This window comes from Urocampus carinirostris, chromosome 18 (assembly GCF_059441175.1).
Source record: "Urocampus carinirostris isolate Australia breed hairy pipefish chromosome 18, RoL_Ucar_1.0, whole genome shotgun sequence".
In the NCBI taxonomy this organism is placed as follows: domain Eukaryota; kingdom Metazoa; phylum Chordata; class Actinopteri; order Syngnathiformes; family Syngnathidae; genus Urocampus; species Urocampus carinirostris.
The window spans coordinates 4,746,386-4,766,366 of NC_142366.1; the positions used below are offsets into that span (position 1 = coordinate 4,746,386).

Here is a 19,981-nt window from a genome sequence, read left to right on the forward strand (position 1 = left end):
CCACTTCAAAGCGCTGTATAAATGCAGAACATTTACCATTTACCATTCTCATTTTATTGTGGTTTGGCAACACCGGGCCATTCCACATGTTGTCACTATTTGTCATCTATTTCCCTAGTGGGCTGGTGGAAAGGATCCCGTGTGCTCCCTATTGTAATCGTGGTTCAATTCCTGTTGCCTCCAATATTACGGAATTGTGATCAGTGATATATTTCAACTGATCAATCTTTGCACAAGTACGGCAATTTTTATTTCTCGTGCAAGCCTAGCCCTTACGTTGCTTTTAATTCCATGTGTCTCATAGTTTGGTGCACTTAAGATATGGAAAAAACACAAAAGTTTATTTTTGGGAGGTACACATTACAATCTAGTGCACCTTGTATTGTGGAAATTTTGTACTTTTGTGTCCTCCTGAAATCCTCAGGTGATCTACAATGCCACCGGTTTCCTGGCCAAGAACAGAGACATGCTGTCGGCGGACATTGTCCTCTTGCTCAGGTCCTCTGAGAACCAACTGGTCCGTAAATTGGTGACCCATCCCCTCACTAAAACAGGTACTGTTCTGTTTTTCTCTTGGATGTGTTTTTGTTGCAGCGATGATTTTGTTAACTCAGGAGATAAAGCGCTCGTCTTGGGATCTAGAGGTCGCAGGTTCGATTCCCAGTTCCTCCATGTTATATGTCGAAGTGTCCTTGGGCAAGACACTGAACCCCTAATGCCCCCGGTGAACAGGCAGTTGCCTTGCATGGCTTACATGGGTGCTATCGGTTAGCTAGTGTAAGTAAAAAGGGAAAAATGTGAAGCAAATTGTAAAGTGCTTTGAGAGGTCTTCAGTGACTTGAAAAGTGTTATATAAATGCAGATGTTTTACATTTACATGACAAAGGGACTCAAAAATTAGCAAACACTGTCTCCGCTGTTTTCTACTATTGAATTAAAATAATCATTTCTAATTGTTTTGATATTTTTGAATTAACTTTAGAATTTACTAATTCAATTATAAGTATTTATTTAGACATTATTTATGCATACATTACTGCTCAAAGGTTTGGGGTCACTGTGCCAATAGTGTTATCCATTAAAAGTCATTCTTTTGTTTAGTAACCAAATGAGCAAAATATAAAGTATAGTGGAGACATTGAGAATACTTGAACTTCCTTTGAAAACACTGTACACCAAGATTGCAAAGAAAATGTCATTGCCGCTTTATGTTAGACAATAAAGAAATTGTTGAATTGTGTACTGTATTTTGTTGATACATGAATATTAATCTATATGGTATAATTTATTTTATTTTTCAAACTTTCCTATGTAATATCTATTTTTATTCTGTCTTTTTTATTCATGTTATTTTTGAATTCTAAAAAAATATATATTGTTGTATATTTTTATTTTATTGTTTGTTCTATTCTATAAGTACTGATTTATATTTTTCGCATTAACTATGTATTTTTACTATCCATCCATTATCTGCACCGCTTATCCTCAGCAGGGTCGCAGGGGTGATGGAGCCCATCCCAGCTATCAGGCAGTGGGCAGGGAACACCCTGAATTGTTGGCCAGCCAGTCGCAGAGCACACAGAGACATACACCTATTCATAATTTACTCACACATAGGGACACTTTGAACCAGCCAATCAACCTGACATGCATGTTTTTGTAATGTGTGAGGAAACCGGAGTGCCCGGAGGAAACCCACTCAAGCACCGGGAAAACATGTTAACTCCGCACAGGAAGGCTGGATTGAAACCATGACCTCAGAACTGTGCCGACTCCATGTATTTTTACATTATCATTTATTTATATATTCTAGTTTTTATTTTGTTTTTTAATGCGAGCTCCATTACTGCGTCTTGTGTGATGACAAGATGTGTCAAGTCATGTTTATTTGTATAGTCCTTAATCACAAGGAGTCTCAAAGGGTTGTACAGACCACAGATTATTGCAAACTACAGACTATTATTACACCATCCCCTGATCTAAAACATACATGAGGGCAAAGAAAAACTCAAAACCTCAACATACGGAAAATGAAAATTGCTCGTATCTTTTATTGCCCAAAGCATAGACTTACACTATGTATGGATAGATACAACTGTTGCATTTTTGTCATTTGGGCAGATGATAAAATCCAAATGTCCCAGAGAAATGAATCAAAACACAGCTTTTTTTAGTGAGTAAACTGAAGTTTGCCTGTAGCATTGATGTCTGTACTCCCTCAGTACTTGGCCGGATTACAAATATCCTAGATGAGGGAAATTTGCAATTACATTACTCCGATGTGTATACTGTAAATACGTGAGCAATCAGAAATTTAAATGACTAACTGTTAGGATAAATGTATTATGCATTTGCAACAATGGTAAACATCAATTGACCCTACAGTTGAATCAATATTGTCTTTGCTCAAGATGGATTCGTCAGCGGTTGTTTGATAGTATTTTGATTTATTGTATTTTGTTACAACCAGTTCAGGGTGTCCCCTGCCCAATGCCCGAAGATAACTGGGATGGGCTCCAGCACCCCTCGACCCTACTGAGGATAAGCGGGGCAGATAATGGATGGATGTATTTTGTTATCCGGGAGAAGAGTCAGAGTTTGCTTGCCCTGATCTTCTCCTTCCCCTAGCACTACATTTAGGAATGTTCCTGTTTCAACTCCTATGCATCAAGCTCTATATCTAAATTATCTTTAAGAAGAAGGATTGCATATTCGGTAATTCAGATGGGGTGTGAAGTTTCAGTTGATCACAATCTCTTAGCCTGCATGCAAGTGTACTCAATTATTTTATTTATTTTTTTCTCCCAGGCAACCTCGCCAACACAAAAGGCAAAGCTGTCAACACCCTCTTCCCCCCGCGCACCCCCACACGCACCCTCACCTTAGCCAAGGTACCGAGTCAGCACCATCTCATCTGATCTTCCTACCGGAGCTCATTTTTGTTTTCTACTCTACTGCCATTTTCCAAACTTTTTTGTTTCTTCCTCTTCCCTCCCTCGCTGCTAAAGATGGGAGTGCTTACCTTGTACAGTTCATTTAATTTCACTGAGGTAACCTTTTAATGGAGCACAGGGAATATATCTAATTGTTTATAACTAATGCTTTTTCTTTTGTCCAGACGATTGACCCGGACACGCCCTATCACCCTCGCGAAACCACCAACATGAGGACACAGACCGTGGCATCCTACTTCAGAGTAAGTGATACGAAATGGACTCTCTACTGATCTACCCTGTGGTTGTTCGTTTAGGATGACAATGAAGTCATCCATCAGATCCATAACATTCAACATTTCAGCACCAAAAAACGGAATTTCTACCTTTGCGGTCTATCTAGTACTCCCTGATGGATCTTCTTTCCAAGATGGTGGCAGGGCAGCCCCACTTTGTCCGCTGCATAAAGCCCAACAACGATCGGCAATCTAACAAGTTTGACCGGGAGAAGGTTCTGGTCCAGCTCCGCTACACCGGAATCCTAGAGACTGCCAAGATCCGCCGGCAGGGCTACTCGCACCGTGTTCCCTTTGCAAATTTCATCAAGAGGTTTATGACAAAAAACACGTTTTTGCCGGCGTCCTGCATCCGGCAGTTGACAATTTTATTTCTTGCCAGGTATCACATTGTTGCGTTCCATGCGGACGAGGAGCCCGACGTGACTCCCGAGACTTGTGCTACTATCCTGCAGAAGGCCATGCTCGACAAATGGGCCATGGGCAAGACAAAGGTCAGAAGAAACATGAATCAAACATATTTTGGAAGCAGAATTGTCACGATTGGCAGGTGGACACTTATATAGGGAAACGGAAACCGGGTAAATATAAAGAGCTGGAATAATGAAGTCCAGGTGTTGGGACTGTTGAGGTGCAGGGGGGCTCTCTCCAATTGCTCCCACTAGGGGGGAAATGTTGTAGAAGATTTAGACATTACCCTACCCCCCTCAAGCACCAAATGCTAAACACACAAAAATCAAAAACTATCCCAAGCCTGAGGGCGGAAGGGAGCGTGTAGGATATATATATGTGTATATGTGTATATGTGTATGTATGTATGTATATATGTATATATGTGTATATGTGTATATGTATATATGTATATATGTGTATGTATATATATGTGTGTGTGTCAAGCCTTCCTGTGTGGAGTTTGCATGTTCTCCCCGTGCTTGTGTGGGTTTCCTCCGGGCACTCCAAAAACTTGCATGTCAGGTTAATTGGCCGGTGTGATCAGTCACTCCCACCAGGTTGCCATCCTCTTTGTGAGAAATGTGTGCAATATCCTGACAATAATTCTCAACTTTCCAGGTGTTCCTTAAATACTACCACGTGGAGCATCTGAACCTGATGGTGCAGCAGGCCACACAGCGCATTGTGGTGCTCCAGGCCTGCGTCCGAGGCTGGCTGGGCTCCAGACGCTATCGCCGGCTGCTGAAGCAGCGAGAGCACAGCGCTCTGCTGTTGCAGTCCGGTTAGTCCGTCGTGCCATGTTGACGACCACAACCCTCTTTTGAACTTCTGTTTTTTGCTTGCCCAGCATACAGAGGCTACAAGGTGCGAAAAAAAAATTCAGATGAGAAGAAAAGACTTGAAGCTCTCGTGGTCCAATTTCAAGCAGGTAAGAGTAAACTGTGACGGTTCATTTGGAAGGACATCTGATGAAGTTTGTTTTTAGTCTGCAGGGCCTATCTGGTCAAAAAGAAATTGAAGGAGTCGGTGGAGAGGAAACATCGAGCGGCGAGCAAGATCCAGGCGCATTACAGAGGCCACAGGGATAGGAAGAGCTTCAAAAGAAAACGGTGTGACCTGGAAGCCATTCTTCTGCTGTCCGTTTTCTAGAAAGTCAATTTTTCCAAATACTCCCGGGGTATAACACAAATCCCTTCTGAAGTGTGGATTGCAAAGTGAGATTGCCATATAGTGGGATATATAAACATTACTTGATTACGTTTCAGATAAAACATTAAAACAACAACAAAAATAGAAGTTAATAGGTTGTATGTGTAATATAAATGCATATGATTATATGATAGCTTACTCGCTAAAAAAGCTGTGTGTTTTGATTCATTTCTCTGGGAAGTTTGGATTTTATTTTCTGCCCCCATGGCAAAAATGCAACAGTTGTATCTATCCATACATAGTAGAATTGGGGGGTGTTTGGTCACCTAATGAATTCTGACAAGATGTTCCAACACTGTGTGTATATATATATATATATATATATATATATATATATATATATATATATATATATCTGTGTATAAATATCTGTATATATATATATATATATATATATATATATATATATATCTGTGTATAAATATCTGTATATATATATATATATATATATATATATATATATATCTGTGTATAAATATCTGTATATATATATATATATATATATATATATCTGTGTATATATATCTGTATATATATATATATATATGTATATATATCTGTGTATATATATCTGTATATATATATATATATCTGTGTATATATATCTGTATATGAATGAATGAATACACATATAAAATGAAAAAGACATTTTATTTACCTGATGTGGTGTGATTTGAGCTTCTTTTTTTTAGAGAAGCCTTGGCAAAGACTAAAGCCAACCAAGTTCATGAGAAACAAGATCAGAGCATCACCACCAAAGACCTTCATTCAGCATTGGTCGAACAAACCAAAGACGAAGAATCCAAAGCCGCTGTGGTTCTTCAGAGCAACTTCCGAGGCTACCATCAGCGGAAAATGTTGAGGGAGAGAAAGAAGACTTTGAGTGGAGTTCAGCTCCAGATGCCAACCGAAGAGGAAGGTACCAAGAGCCCTGACGATGAGGACGAAGATACGTTCGAAGCCGAGGAAGATGGAGACAGTGATGACACACAAGTGCCTGATGATGAGACGGACCTTGAGGACTTCTCAAGCTCGCAGGAGACCAAAGAGGCCACCATCCTTCAAAGTGACTTTAGAGGTCAAAAAGAGGGGAAGAGAGTGCAAGACGAAGCCACGAGGAGCATCAATAACTTGGATGAGGAGGTACCTCCTGATGGAGATGATCCGGAGGACAATAAAGACCTGGGGGGGACCAAGGAAACCGGTTTTGATGAAGACGCCTTGGAGGAGGACCATGAAAGCCTGGAGAAGAGCAAGAATGCTGTTGTACTCCAGAGTTACTTCAGAGGACACAAAGAGGGGACGAGACTTCACGAAGAACCCAGGAAAAACTTAAATGACCCATGTGAACTGGAAGCTTCTGATGAAGATGCTTTAAGGGAAAATGAAGACCTGGAAAAGACCAACTACCCCATTGTTCTCCAGAGTGACGTCAAAGAGACAGAGCGACATCATGAGGAAGCCAAGATGAACCTCAACAGCCTATATAAGAAGCAACCTTCCGATGAAGATGTCATGGAGGACAATGGAGACCTGGATGAGACCAAGGAAGACATTGTCCTCAAAAGTGCTACCTTCAGAGGTCCTAAAGAGAGGAAATGTCAGAAGGAACCTTGGAGAAACTTAAATGACCCATTTGAGCCGACAGCCGCCATTAACAATGCCCAGGAGAAGGACAATGGAAATGTAGAGGCAACCAAGGCAAACATTATCCTACAGGGAAACTTCAGGCACAAAGAGCCAATGCAAACAGAAAAGCAAGGAAATATAACCCAAGAAGCAAAAGCAGAATCCTACCAAGACCAGGATGTAGAACCAGTACCCGAAGAACCATTATCCCCAAATGATGTAAAACTCCAGTTTGAAGAAGAGCCTTTTGATGCCTCTGAAGTTCTGTTGGAAAACCGCAAAGAAGAGGAGGCAGCTCTGAAGATCCAGGCCAACTTCAGAGGCTACAGGCAGCGCAAGAAGATAAAGGCCAGCAAGAAGGCAGCACGGGAGGAGGCTCAGCAGATAAAGGTGTTCTCCAAGCAGGTCACTTTTCAAATTTGATTATTTATTTAATTGGAGTCGGTACTTCTTTAAACTAGAGTATACCCAACATGAATCCGTTCTGAGTTGGGGATCGCAAAGTTAAATTGCCGTATAGCAGGGATTGAAACCAATGCTAATTAGCTAATGCTTCTAAATTCCACTTCCACAGATAAAAATATAAAATTGGCTCATTATTTTAAAAAATAATCCTGATTTTCTATTGGTTACGGCCATATCTCATTTTTAATTTCTTGAAAACAATAACTTTCGTTTCCATGGTTATATTTTTCTTCTTCTTACAGCATCATCACAAGCTTTGGACCCACAGGGAATAATTACAATACAAAATAAGACAGGTCGAAAATAAGATCTTTTCGACCTGTTTTTATGAGTTGTTTTACACAGAACAACTGTAAAACTAAGCTTTCCTTTTTCTACAGAAATACTTTTTTTTTTGCAGTATTTTTCTGTACATACTATAACGTTAGGTAGAATAAACCCAGTCTTTGGGTTGATCCAAAACTTGGGTTATTTTTTACCGCTTTAAACTTTTTTTAAAACCTATCTCTGACTCACTTAGTATTTATGAAGCACACTAATTTCCTAAATAAACGGAAAAATAAAGGCATAGTGGGACGTAGTTTGGACAATAGCATGCAGTAATCCCTCGGTTATCGCGGTCAATGGGGACCAAAACCACCGCGAAAAGTGAAAATCCGCGAGTAGCGACGCCCCTTCAAAAACGCTTAAAAAAAAAAATATATATATATATATATATATATATATATATATAAAAATATATATATTTTTTTATATACGCGTGAGTCAAATACGTCCTTACGCGTGATTTTTTTTTTTTATATTATATTATATTATTTTATTTATTTTTTTAGACCCGCAAAGCTCTAAACCAGCGAACGTAGAACCACAAAGTAGCGACGCCCCTTCAAAAATGCTTTAAAAAATAAATAAATAAATACATGGTTTTTTTATTATTTTATTTTATTATTATTATTTTTTAGACCTGGGAAGCTCCGAACCCGCGAACGTGGAACCGCGAGGTCCCACTGTATCAGTATTTTTATGTTGCTGTGACACAAACCATTAGCAGGACACCATTTTAAATGACGTCAACCAATAGCAGTCTGGCATATGTTATCTTAAAAAAATAAAACCAACAAATGATTCCTGTAGGGACTGCACCGCTCTTACAAAATCACTTTCGCTGTGCCGGCTCATCTGCACGAGAGGATGGTAATAGGCAGCCAATATTCTTGCCGATCGGCCAGCACCTCTTGACTTGAGATATCCAATTCATATTACCTGCTCTGCGCGTTCTGCATCTCGTTGAGAAGAGTTTGTGTCCCCCTCTTTCGTTATGCCGCATAACTTTGATCAAGGTGCGCTAAAAAAACATAGACTAATTTAAAATACATACGGGGTTTCACTTTGTTCTCTCTCTCTCTCTCTCTCTCTCTCTCTCTCTCCGTCTCTGTCTGTCGGCAGGGCTTTGATCAAGACGCGCCCCCATAAAATCATCAACTAATATGTACTGAGTTTCAATTTGTTCTCTCTCTAAATGCGAGACACTACTTCCCGAATTTTCACTTTTTGCGGGTGGATCTGCTCCCAATTAACTGCTAAAACCGAGGGATATTTATACTACCGTCTTTGTGAAATGCTTGATGTATCTAAAAATATCGCTGACCATAAATATCACAAAACAAAGGAATTGAACTCAGGTCGAATACCAACACTTAATCACTAGACCACCAATATTACACATAACATATGAAAATGAATTCGTTTTTATCGCATAATACCACTATTTTTACTCACAGTGCCAAATTTACAAAGGAAGTTCTCCTGAAAGATATCTAAATAAACTTAAAGTCTGATTCATCATCACACAGACCAGACCAAAGAGTTGGTTCCCTCGTCATGCTATTTATTGGTTTATTTATATCTTTCCGGACTACTTTCTGTTTTTCCATTCTATAACCTTCATTTCTGGCAACGCGAGCAAAAATTGTGTGATTTTGAGATCAGTTCTAATTCTTTTTCTATGTAATCATTATCACTAGTGATCTATTAGTTTTATTCTGCAACTAAATGTCGTGACCCAGGTTCAATTCCTGTTGCATACAATGTTTTTTAATTTGTCAGACATTTTTCGATTGAACAATCATTACACGACTTTATACTGTAAGTGTATAAAATGAACAATGATTATCGACGAATTATTACAGCAGGTCTTACTGTAATAATATGGGTAATGTCTGTCGTGCCTGATTAATGAAAAATACAAGACAAAAGGCTAATTTTGGAGGGTACGCTTTATAGTCTGTACAACTTTCTGTTTTCTCCATTCTCTAACATTTGTTTCTGGCACTGACGACAAATAGTTTGATGATGAGATAAAAACCCTTTTTGTTTGCATCTGCATTACTAGTGGTTCAGCTTTTTGGGTTTCTGCACTGTGACCCGGGTTTAATTCCCATCAATCATTGCACTGATTTATACCGTAATAAATCCATAAGCATATATAAGGTGCATTTTATTGCATGAAATAGAGTAACTTGTTTTTGATGTGTATATTGGGGAAAATGCCAGAAAGAGGGGAGCAAAAAAAAAAGGATCTTATTCCCCACAGTAAAATGAAAACACAGTTAGGGGATGTCTGTGGTTTTTGGAACATAACTACCCCAATAAATGAGGGTTCTCTATTTAACAAATCAGCCTTGAAGAACTGATCGTTGTTGATTGTTGCAGATTCAAAAGACTACCGGCAACTTTGTGGCTCTGCAACAAAAGTTGTCTGAGATCATCCAGGTCCATCAGTCCGACCCAGAGAGGAACGGCTTGTTCGTCAAGGGGAATACCGTCAACAGTTTGGCGATCCAGATCAACAAATCACGTAAGAAACCTTAACATTTCCCTGCATTATTCTGGTTTTTATGAGTATGTTTCAGTGTCTCCCACAAAATTTTGTGAGACCCCAGTGGCTGGAGAGTCTAGGGGGGTCTGGGGCGTACCCGGGAAACATCAATTCAATACTCGTTTTGTTGATTAAGTAAATGATATTATTAAATCTCAGTACCGTAGCATTTGTGATTGCTGCAAAGACAGGATGCCGGTTCCTCTTTGAGGGTTTACAGGAGGTTAGTTCATTGTGTCAACCTCAGCCAATTGCTCCCTTTATTGATGATCGCAATTTCCTTATTAGGTGATAATAAACCTTACAAACACAACGCGGCACTTATTTATGCACAGCCGGTAGGGCGCCTGCTCCGAGGCTGGGAGGTTGCTGGTTCAAACCTCGGCCGAGTCATACTTAAGACTTACAACATTGGTACTCATTGCCTCCCTGCTTGGCGCTCGGCATTAGGGGGTTTCGTCACCTAATGACTCCCAACACATCAGTTGGGTTGAGCGAGGGGGCTGGGAATCCCCTCCTCAGTATCAATCTTACAAAAAGAGTAAGGAATGTGTTCTTGACTCTAGCCACCTCCCACCAGGGCACAGGTGTCAAACAGGCGGCCCACGGGCCAGATCAGGCCCGCTAAGGAATTGAATCCGGCCCGCGAGACAACACTCAGAGAAGCGCAAGAGAAAAACAAGCTGCAGGTTGAAATATGTCAACTTAATGTTGCCAAAGCCAGGTGCCTCTCACAAAGACACTGTACCTGTATTTATTTCTCTCTCTCTCTCTCTGTCTCTCTCTCTGTCTCTGTCTATCTCTGTCTGTCTGTCTGTCTGTCTCTCTCTTTTTCACCCCTTTTCTCCCAATCTTTCTCCCAATCTCTTTCACTCTGTGTCTTTTAACCTCTTTTGCTCAAACTTCCTTTTTTTCTTTTCTCTTTCTTCTCTTTCTCTTATTACCCTTCGCGCTTTCTTTTCTCTTTTCGGTCTTTCTATTTCTCTTTGGATTTCTTTCTTCCTCTCCTTTTCTTTCCCCCTCCCTCACGACTTTTTGTCTTTTGTTTCTCGCGCTCTCTTCCCCTCTCTTTTTCTTTCTTTGTCCCGCACTCTCTCCTTTTCCCTCCCTCTTTCTCTTATTTCTTTATCTCCCTTTGTCTTTCTCTTTAATCTACTAGTCCGGCCCCCGACAGAATGTTTGTTCTATCGTGTGGCCCCCGAGTTATGAGTTTGACACTCCTGCACTTGGAGGATATGGCTCCGATATATTTATATATATAAAAGACAGACTATGTGAAACAAAAAACTAGTTATTTTGATAATTTTTTTCACATATTAAAAAAATTGTTTAAGGCGTACACAATTTGAAATTATCAAAAAAAGTATCTCTCTCACTCTCTCGCTTGCTCTCTCATTCTCTGTCCGCAAATGGACTGATACAAAATTTGTCATGGGTTTCACTTGGTTTTTTTCTCTCTCTCACTCTGTCAGTCAACAGTTGGCAGGGCTTGATCAAATCGCACACCCCCTTCCCATCCAAAAAAACATCTAGTTTAAATTAGTTCTGGGTGTTAATTTGTTCACTCTCGCATTCGGTAAGTCGGTAAGTTCGCTCTGATGAAGGCCGCCGAGAAAAAAAAGAAAAAGGGGGGCTACTACGGATTTTCACTTTTCACGGGTATTTCTGCCCCCGTGAACTGCAAAATCGAGGGATCTCTGTGTAATTAAAAAAGTATATTTTTTAACAATAAAGATTATGAGAGACACCCTGGCGAGACCAATTAGACACTGGTGGCATTTTGGACATTTTCAGTGGTATGTGCTTCTTCAACTCATCCATCTTTTGTTGCGACGCGTCTACGTTTGAAGCTTTTATTTCCGCCTTCAAGGAAGGAGATGGTATCGGTGCGCCGGTTTTGGAAGCTTCGATTGGATCAGGGAGCCGCCGGACGTCAAGTAGTTTAACTGGAAGCGCCTCCTTATCCTGTGTGTCATCGAAATAAGAAATAAATTTTTGGGAAGGTGACGGGAAATAATCATCCAGGCTGACAGTCTTGTGGATGACTTTTAATTTTGAATTGACGGACAAAAATTGACAAATTAGAATGCTCTGCTGTACACGAAAAATCTACAACTATAAAAATGCAACTAAAATATATAAAAACAGTATGCCAGTTTAATGCTAACAATGTAAATCTACACAGAGAAGCTAATTGACAACCGCAGAAACTCAAGTGAGCAGCAAAAAAACACGATAAAAATGAATTTTAAAATTAATTTAATCAAAATGTTTTCCTGACACAAACGTAAGCTATTGCAATGCTAACACAGTGAAACCACATAGAGAATCTAAGAGACGGTAGCATAATCGCTAATGGGCAGCAAACACTAATAAAAATATATATTTATTAAACCCAAAATATATCGTATCATTAAATAAATATGGACTAATGTTATGATCACAAAATCAAAACGCATAAAGAAGCTAATAATGATTAGCATAATCATATAATCACCAAAAAAACACACCCAAAAAATAATTGAATACTTCTATTATGTTTAGACACCCAAAAAGATTGTCAAAATCTTATCAAATAAACAAAATGTTATGCCAATAGATTAAAACCTCATGGAAATGCTAATAAAGATTAGCATATATACCGAATATTATTATCAAATAAATGGCTAATGCTATGCTAAAAAAATAATACTGCACACAGACAAACTAAAAAACGTTAATAACGTTTATAATACATTATAAATAAACAGCAAAAAAACAACCCCAAAATTAATCAAAATCCTATCCTCTATTAACGTATTGACTAATACCATCCAAACAAAGTGATATGGCATAGTGAAGCTAATTAAGATTAGCATAGTCATAAAACTGAAAACCAAAATGAAAAGAAGTGAATAAATAAACCAAATATCATGGTAAAAGGTCTACATTTCTATAGCGCTTTTCAAGTCACTGAAGACCTTCCAAACCACTTTACATAGTGCTTCACACTTACCCATTCACACACACACTCACACACAGATAGTGGCGACAGCCATGCAAGGCACCTACCTGCTCATCGGGGGCACTTCGATATATAACTTAGAGGATTTGGGAATTGAATCTGTGATGTCTCGGTCCCAAGATATAATAGAATAGAATATGCCTTTATTGTCATTGTTACAATATGGGATATATTGTAACAACAAAATTGGATGACTCCAGTTCCACATTTTACAGTGAGGATAATGAAACAAAGAGATAAAGGAACAAAGAACATGTTTTAAATGTCTTTGTTGTAAAATAACACCAAGAGCTTTTCCTCCTAAACTACGCACAGAAAAGCTAATAGAATTGTTTAGCATTCATCATAAACGAGCTGCAAAAAAATAGTACATCAAAATCCTAAGATCAATTAAACTTCGGTAAATGCTACACAAAAAAGTGAAAACCGATTAAAAATACCATAAAATTTTGTAGAAAAATTATACAACAGAAAAAGCAATAACACATATGTCACACATCTGATATAATTTCTCGCACTTGCCCTTTACCGACGTTCTCTCTGCCAAGCACGTAGCCTGAGGCAACCTGTATACTTCCCCCGCGTTATTTCATTTTCGCGTTGCCGTAATAAACGGGAAAGGTCGTCAAAGCATAATCGAGTCTCGTGACAATTACGGACGGGAATTAATCGGCAGCAATACAAAGTGACCTTTGGCAACCGTTTGTAAACTTGGAGAACGTGATTAAGAATATGTAGCGTAGGAAGGTCAACAAGAAGGATTCGGAACGTCGGTGCTGAGAAAAATCGGTCGACGACAAGGTTAAGTGCACCGATACTGGCGCTAGTTGCAGAAAAAAATTGTTGGGATTTTGAAAGTCCCGATTGGAAAGTTAAAAGCGAGGGAGAGACCCGGAGGTTAAACAACCACGCAAATGCAGGTCGGCTCAATGAGACAAAGGTTGCGCCTGGGTCAACGGCTGAAATGGATCAGCTTTGCCTCAAAGCGCTTTGGGGGGAAAAAAATGACCACTTGTAATCGTCGCTCAAAAATAACCCATGCAAGCTAATGCATCTAATTACGTTTTTTAATTCATTTTTTTAGCTAATATTTAGTTTTTTGCCTGGAATTAATAAATACAACCATGTTTATTATGATTTACTAACCAATCTGATTCCCTTGTTTTGGGATGTTGTTGTTTTCGAAACAAAGTGAATTGTTTTTTCTTGTTGTTTTTCTCTTGATTTTGTTTTCAAACAAAATTCATGCTTTGTTTGGTTTTTGCTTTTTTAAAGACATGTTTGAATAGGGTTTTTTTTTTTTACATTTTTATGTTTTTGTTAGATTTTCTTCCCCAAAAATAACCTATTTTGACTGTTTTTTATGTTTTGTTTTTTTAAATATCTTACCTTTCATTAGCTGTTGTTTTGTTTAACCAAAATGACAATTTTTTTTAAACACAATTACTTGTTTATTTTTTTCGTTTTTGCTTTAAAAAAAAATAAAAAAAATAATATATATATATATATATATATATATATATATATATACATATTATATGTATGTTTTCAGTTTCTTTTCAGCTTTTACTAATTAAAAATAAAATGTTATTATTTTGCTAGTTTTTTCTTCAACCAAATAACCTTGTATGTTCTGGGGTTTTTTGGGGGTTTTTTTGCATGCATTTTTATTTTGCAAAATGAAATGACCTGTTTGAGATTCTTGCCGTGTTTTTTTCCCCTCAAAATTAATGTTTTGTTTTTCTTAAATGCCAGTCTTCGTTTGTTTTTGTTTTTTTTACCCTTTTCCCCAAAACAAAATGAACTAAGCATTTTGTTTTTCCACAGGGTTGTTCTATATTTTTTGGGCAGGATTTTCTTTTTCTTTTTTTTTTCCAAAAACAAAATTACCTGTTTGGCCATTCAATCAAAGTTAATTGTTTTTCTGGAGATCTTTACTATAGTATATTTTGGATTGTTTCGTGGAACACCACACTCAAAGGTTCTGTACAGAATTTTTACCCACTAGTGCCATCTTCTGGCTAGTGTCATCATTGCAACCTATGTCTAGCTCCTCATGTTGTGTGTGCAAGTATGTGGATTTCTTAGAAGCTCTCTAGTAACTCTTCCTTTTTCATCTTTTTGGGGCTTGGGTTGGCATTTGGACTGTATTTGGAACAGGGTATTTCTTACTTTCACCATTTTCATTCCACAGTAACAAAAAACTGCAGTGACAAAGCAAAAATTCACACTCTACCTACTGTGTTCCACAACCAGAACGGTTCTGCTAAAAGCAAAGTTATAAGGGCTATTTAAAAAAAAATTGGACATTTTTCTCTTAAATGTGTTAACATTCTAGTTTCAACTTTTAAAGGAAACTTCAGATGACACACCCCACCTTTAAATTTGAGTCAAATAACACCAAGTTTTGCATCACCAATTGGTTAATTTTCACCTCAAATATGTCACATGACTGTTAAAGCACATTTTGATCTCATGTGCAAAAATCTTTGTGTGTCCCTTTCAGCTGACAGGAGATTATCCAGGCCCCCCCGACGCACCTTGCAACCCAAAATTCTCAACACACCAGAGGACTCCACCTACTACACTTTGATCCACGTGAGTGCCATGGAAAAAAAAGGAACTAAGCTTTGCCACTTAAAGTTAATCTCAAATTCGTAAACATGCGAAATGTGAGGGAATAGTACAGACGCTGCCCTACTTACGAACGAGTTGGGTTCCGGACGATCGTTCATAAGTTAAATATGTTCGTAAGTTGCTTCAGTGGTATATTTTGTATGTTTAAGGTTTATATAAGTATGTTTAAGGCTTGTATAAGTAATCTGTAATGTTTTGTACTAAAAAATAAACATTTCATAAAATAATATGCTCTATAAAAATAAAGATAACTACAACTTACTTTAGGAAAATGAGTTTCCATGTTAGGGAGTGGCCGAAAAAAAGCAATCCAACCATTTTCTCAACCGCATCAAGCTTTCTTTTTCCACTTCCATTTCAAAAGAAACGCCTCACCTCTTTATACTTTACACCAACCATATTGAATGGATGCACGAGATATTAAACAATAAAAATGTCAAAGTTCTGGAGATAGTAATGTCATTGTATAGACAGTGTAGAATGTTTACTCACGAACTAGGAAGAGGAAGCAGATTTTTTTTTCTATCTATGTGGATGCTGGGTGACCTCTCGCAGAAGGGAAGCACTACAGTACTGTCCTGTTCTCAGAAAAAGGTGCACAATAGAAAATGTAACTCACAGAAATGTTCGGATATTTCTCAACATCCTGAAAAAAATGTTCGTATCTACCGTTTTCCATAAGTTCAATGGTCGTAAGTAGGGGAGCATCTGTACCCGTTTTCCATTGAAATCTTCATATATTTCTTCAGCATATTTCAATTATTTTCTGAGATAATGCATTTTGAAGACAGCATACCTTGTTTTTGTCATCCTGAGCTTTGATGTCATCATAGGAACACCAGCCCCTTTGCAAGCCAGTCACCATATTGTTTTATGAGTTAATTAGTTGAAGAGGTTACCAGTGTTTTAAGCCAAGCTTTGATCGTTTTGGTGGATAATGCATATAGCCCAGGGGTTGGCAACTCAAAATGTTGAAAGAGTCATATTGGACTAAAAAAAAAAAAAAACTTGTCTGGAGCCGCAAAATATTAAAAGCGGACCAGATGATGCACGTGGCCCGCGGGTTGTTGTTTGCCCATCCCTGCCTTGAAGTGACTGATGTATTGTCATTTATGCGCTCTCCTCCCTCAGCGCTGCATCCAGGATGATAAACGCAAACCCCGCAAAGAAGAGTAAGTGCCGCCGTCGCCCTGCCTCGTTTTCTTTTACAAGCGTCGTGTCCACATGAGGACACGTCCAATGGCAGGACATAAACGTCCCCTGACACCGCTTCACATTACACGAACGGGGGGCCACTAGGAGTGTTCATAATCGTGACCTGGAAGGTTTTGCACGGGCCATTAGGGAGGAAGAAAGGAAATATTAAAATGACTTATGTCAAAAATTGTTTATTTTTTTCCAGGGGAATGAAAATATAGGAAAATTAAAGTAACAGTACATGAAAAAATATTCTTTATATGATTCTCATTTTATGAGTCCTTGAGGCTAATCCGAACATCGTTAAAGTGTGAAAGTCATCGATCATGTGTGGAAAATGCAGAGGTCACATAGAGGTCGTATTGCAACACAAACAGCAAGGACGCTTGATTGAAGATGCTTATTGAAAAATGAGCAACGCGGAAGATATGTTCTTGCAGGATTGAGTGAAAACATTGCTAATTTTAGGTAATTTTATTCAAGACAAGCATAATGGCCCAGGCGTTGCCAGGCTTGGCGTTGCCAGGCTTGGCGTTGCCGGGCATTCTACTTGAGGGAGGTTGTTGGGGGCTGTGGTTTATTGAAAAAGCGCCAGGGAGCCACTAGGGAGTGCCATAGAGTTGCATGCAGCTCCAGAGCTGCTTGTACATGAAAGCAGATATTTTTTGATTTTTTTGGCATGTATTAGGGGTGTCTTGACAGAGAATCTAGCTAAAGACAGTCCCAGAGGCCCAAAGTACTACTGTGTAAAAATCAGTTCTGCCGTTTTGGAGCCCATGGACCACATTCGAACACACACACACAAACAAATCGGGATTTACCATATTTTCCAGACTATAAATTGGTCTGGAGTATAAAATGCATAATAAGAAGGAATATATAAGTCATACCTGGAGTATATGTCGCATTTATCGGGAAATTTACTTGATGGAGACCAAAGACCCAAAACGTGCATGTCATCTTGAAGGGCAGTTTGAAACAAAAGAAATACAGAGTGAAGCCAAGTACACGAACATAAGATCATTGACATGCTTCTTAATTCAGAAACTTAATCCAGAGTTATTCAGAAACTGCAGCATAAATAACATGCTTACTAAATTATTTTTTACTCCAAATCACTAAATCCAGTGAAATTTTCATCCTTGTCACTTTTACCTGTAAACAATCTGACTGCTTCAGTCTTCCGCTTCTACGTGGCTTACATCAGATGCATTGTCTCCCCAGCTTTCTGCTTTTCACTATTTGCAACTTGTAATCAGCAGGATATGATTCTCTTTTCAGTGCCATTTTCAGTTGTTTTTATAATTTGAAAATTCCTTTTGAGCAAGATGAAAATATTACCTTTTGGCAATGAAATGCAAAAAATATTCTGAATGAAATATAAATAATATAAAAAGTCTAAATGAGCCAAAAACTGTTTCTAGAAAAAAGAACATAAGAATGGCTAAAACAGCAAAAAGAAATCTAAATTTTTTATTTTAATTTGATATTTTTGAAATCTAAAAACATCCTCTTTTACAATTTTGTTTCAATTTATTATACTTTGGACAGCTTTAAATATTTTCTAAGTAAAACCCGAAGTAAATTTAAATGAGGTAGAAATTATTCATTGAAAAAAGATTTTTTTAACAAGGTTTAAAAAGTACTTCTAAACAAAAAAATCCAAAACATTTCTAAATGAAGTAAAAAAAAATAAGAACAAAAATAAGAAATATAAAAATATATTTTACTTCATATTTTTAAAAAAAAATTCTGAATGAGGTAGTAAATATGTGTATTAACAATTATAATAAATGGTAAATTTTAAGTAGAAAATATAAAATATTTAAACAAAAACATTCTGGGGAATCCTGGATTTTTTTTTTCCCAAACTCTTGTTAAGGTACAAAATATTTCCACGGGGGTGAAGAAAAACAATTCAAAACAGGGTAGAAGATTTCAATTTTAAAATTGGAAAAGAAAATAAATCCAGAAAAAAATCCTCTTTTTAAGAAATGAAATCATTTAAATAAAATGTCATTTTAAGTATAAAAAGTAAACGTAAGTTTGAATATTATAAAACCTTCAATATTATATATCCGGTAGAAATGGTTTCTAGAAAATTTTGAAAAAATATCTAAATGCGTGTCGTATTATAATGTTTTTTTCTATTTTTTATGTTAAAATAGCTGAAAAAGAACACTTAATAATAATTCTTCTGAAATTGTATTTATGGGTATGGTTCATCCCCGTAGTCCAGGTAAACTCGTGGACGTGGATCAGGACTACTACCAATCGTTGCCCACCAGCAAGTCCGCCCCCTCTATCGTCCCCATGGAAATGGCATCTGAAGAACCAAGACCCTCCGCCCAGACCGAACCCAAACCTGCTGAAACCCCAACGTCAGAATTATCCAAAGCAGAATCCAAACATGCCAAAAACACCAGGTAACATTTTCACCAACTTGTCCCCTGCCCAATACCCTATGATTGCTGGGATGGGCTCCAGCACCCCCGCGACCCTACTGAGGATAAGCGGTGTATTTAATGAGATGAGATGAGATGAATAATGTCAATTGCAAAACAATTATCATCCACAACAGCAGGGGTGGGCAACTATTGGGAGTTGGTGGCCACGTTGGGTTTAAAATATGACCAACAGGGCCCATCCTGGAGAAATATTCATTTTTCTTTTTGTTTATGAATTTATGTACAGTACATGCAGACAACTACATGTTAGATTTCTTTTGATTTGTTTCAAAATCGACTAGTTTAATCTATTTGGTTTTTAAATGCTCACATTGAAAGAAAACAAATGTTAAGCCCCCGTTTTAAGTAATACATTTGATATTTAGATTTTTAGTATAACTATAGTTTTATTTTTTAGGATTTTGTAGTATTTCTGCAGTCTGATTATTGTTGTACGTTTGTGGTATTTTTGTAATAAATCCAGAGTACAATTATTGTAGTATTCTTTTAGTATTTTATTAGTATTGCTGTAGTTATTTTCTATTAGTATTGCAATAGTTTTATTTTTGCATTATCTCTGTATTAGTATTTTTGTCGTAATATTTCTTTAGTAGTAATTTTGTATTATGGTATTACTTAGTTGGTATTTTTATAGTGTTTCAGTAGAAGTATTTTTGAAGTATTTCCAAAGTAAAATTTCTGTAGCATTTCTGTAGTATTCCTAGTAGTATTTTATAATATCAGTGTAGGAGTATTTTTTGCAGCAGCACAGCGGCGCAGTGGTTAGCGCGTGTGCGGCACAGTTCTGAGGTCATGAGATCAAGTTTGCATGT

The 19,981-nt window shown here is 37.7% G+C and overlaps 1 protein-coding gene and 1 long non-coding RNA gene across 4 annotated transcripts in view; one reads left to right on the forward strand and one right to left on the reverse strand.

The window, feature by feature from the left end:
• Positions 1-19,981, forward strand: part of myo3a (myosin IIIA) — a 76,628-nt gene that overhangs the window by 55,833 nt on the left and 814 nt on the right. For 2 of the 3 annotated variants that reach the window (XM_088321908.1, XM_088321909.1), the window contains 14 exons: positions 425-554; positions 2,809-2,891; positions 3,009-3,050; positions 3,119-3,196; positions 3,337-3,542; positions 3,612-3,723; positions 4,301-4,463; positions 4,530-4,610; positions 4,668-4,791; positions 5,584-6,925; positions 9,698-9,842; positions 15,374-15,465; positions 16,636-16,676; positions 18,936-19,127. In XM_088321908.1, the coding sequence (XP_088178034.1) occupies positions 425-554; positions 2,809-2,891; positions 3,009-3,050; positions 3,119-3,196; positions 3,337-3,542; positions 3,612-3,723; positions 4,301-4,463; positions 4,530-4,610; positions 4,668-4,791; positions 5,584-6,925; positions 9,698-9,842; positions 15,374-15,465; positions 16,636-16,676; positions 18,936-19,127 (2,831 nt within the window). The remainder of the gene's footprint in view (positions 1-424; positions 555-2,808; positions 2,892-3,008; positions 3,051-3,118; positions 3,197-3,336; positions 3,543-3,611; positions 3,724-4,300; positions 4,464-4,529; positions 4,611-4,667; positions 4,792-5,583; positions 6,926-9,697; positions 9,843-15,373; positions 15,466-16,635; positions 16,677-18,935; positions 19,128-19,981) is intronic. The other variant, XM_088321910.1, reaches the window with a different exon arrangement.
• LOC148348085 (uncharacterized) overlaps positions 11,697-19,981 on the reverse strand; it is a 33,230-nt gene continuing 24,945 nt past the window's right edge. The window contains exons 2-3 of the long non-coding RNA XR_015847514.1: positions 17,592-17,661; positions 11,697-11,828 (exon numbers count right to left, since the gene is read on the reverse strand). This is a non-coding gene — a long non-coding RNA (uncharacterized LOC148348085). The remainder of the gene's footprint in view (positions 11,829-17,591; positions 17,662-19,981) is intronic.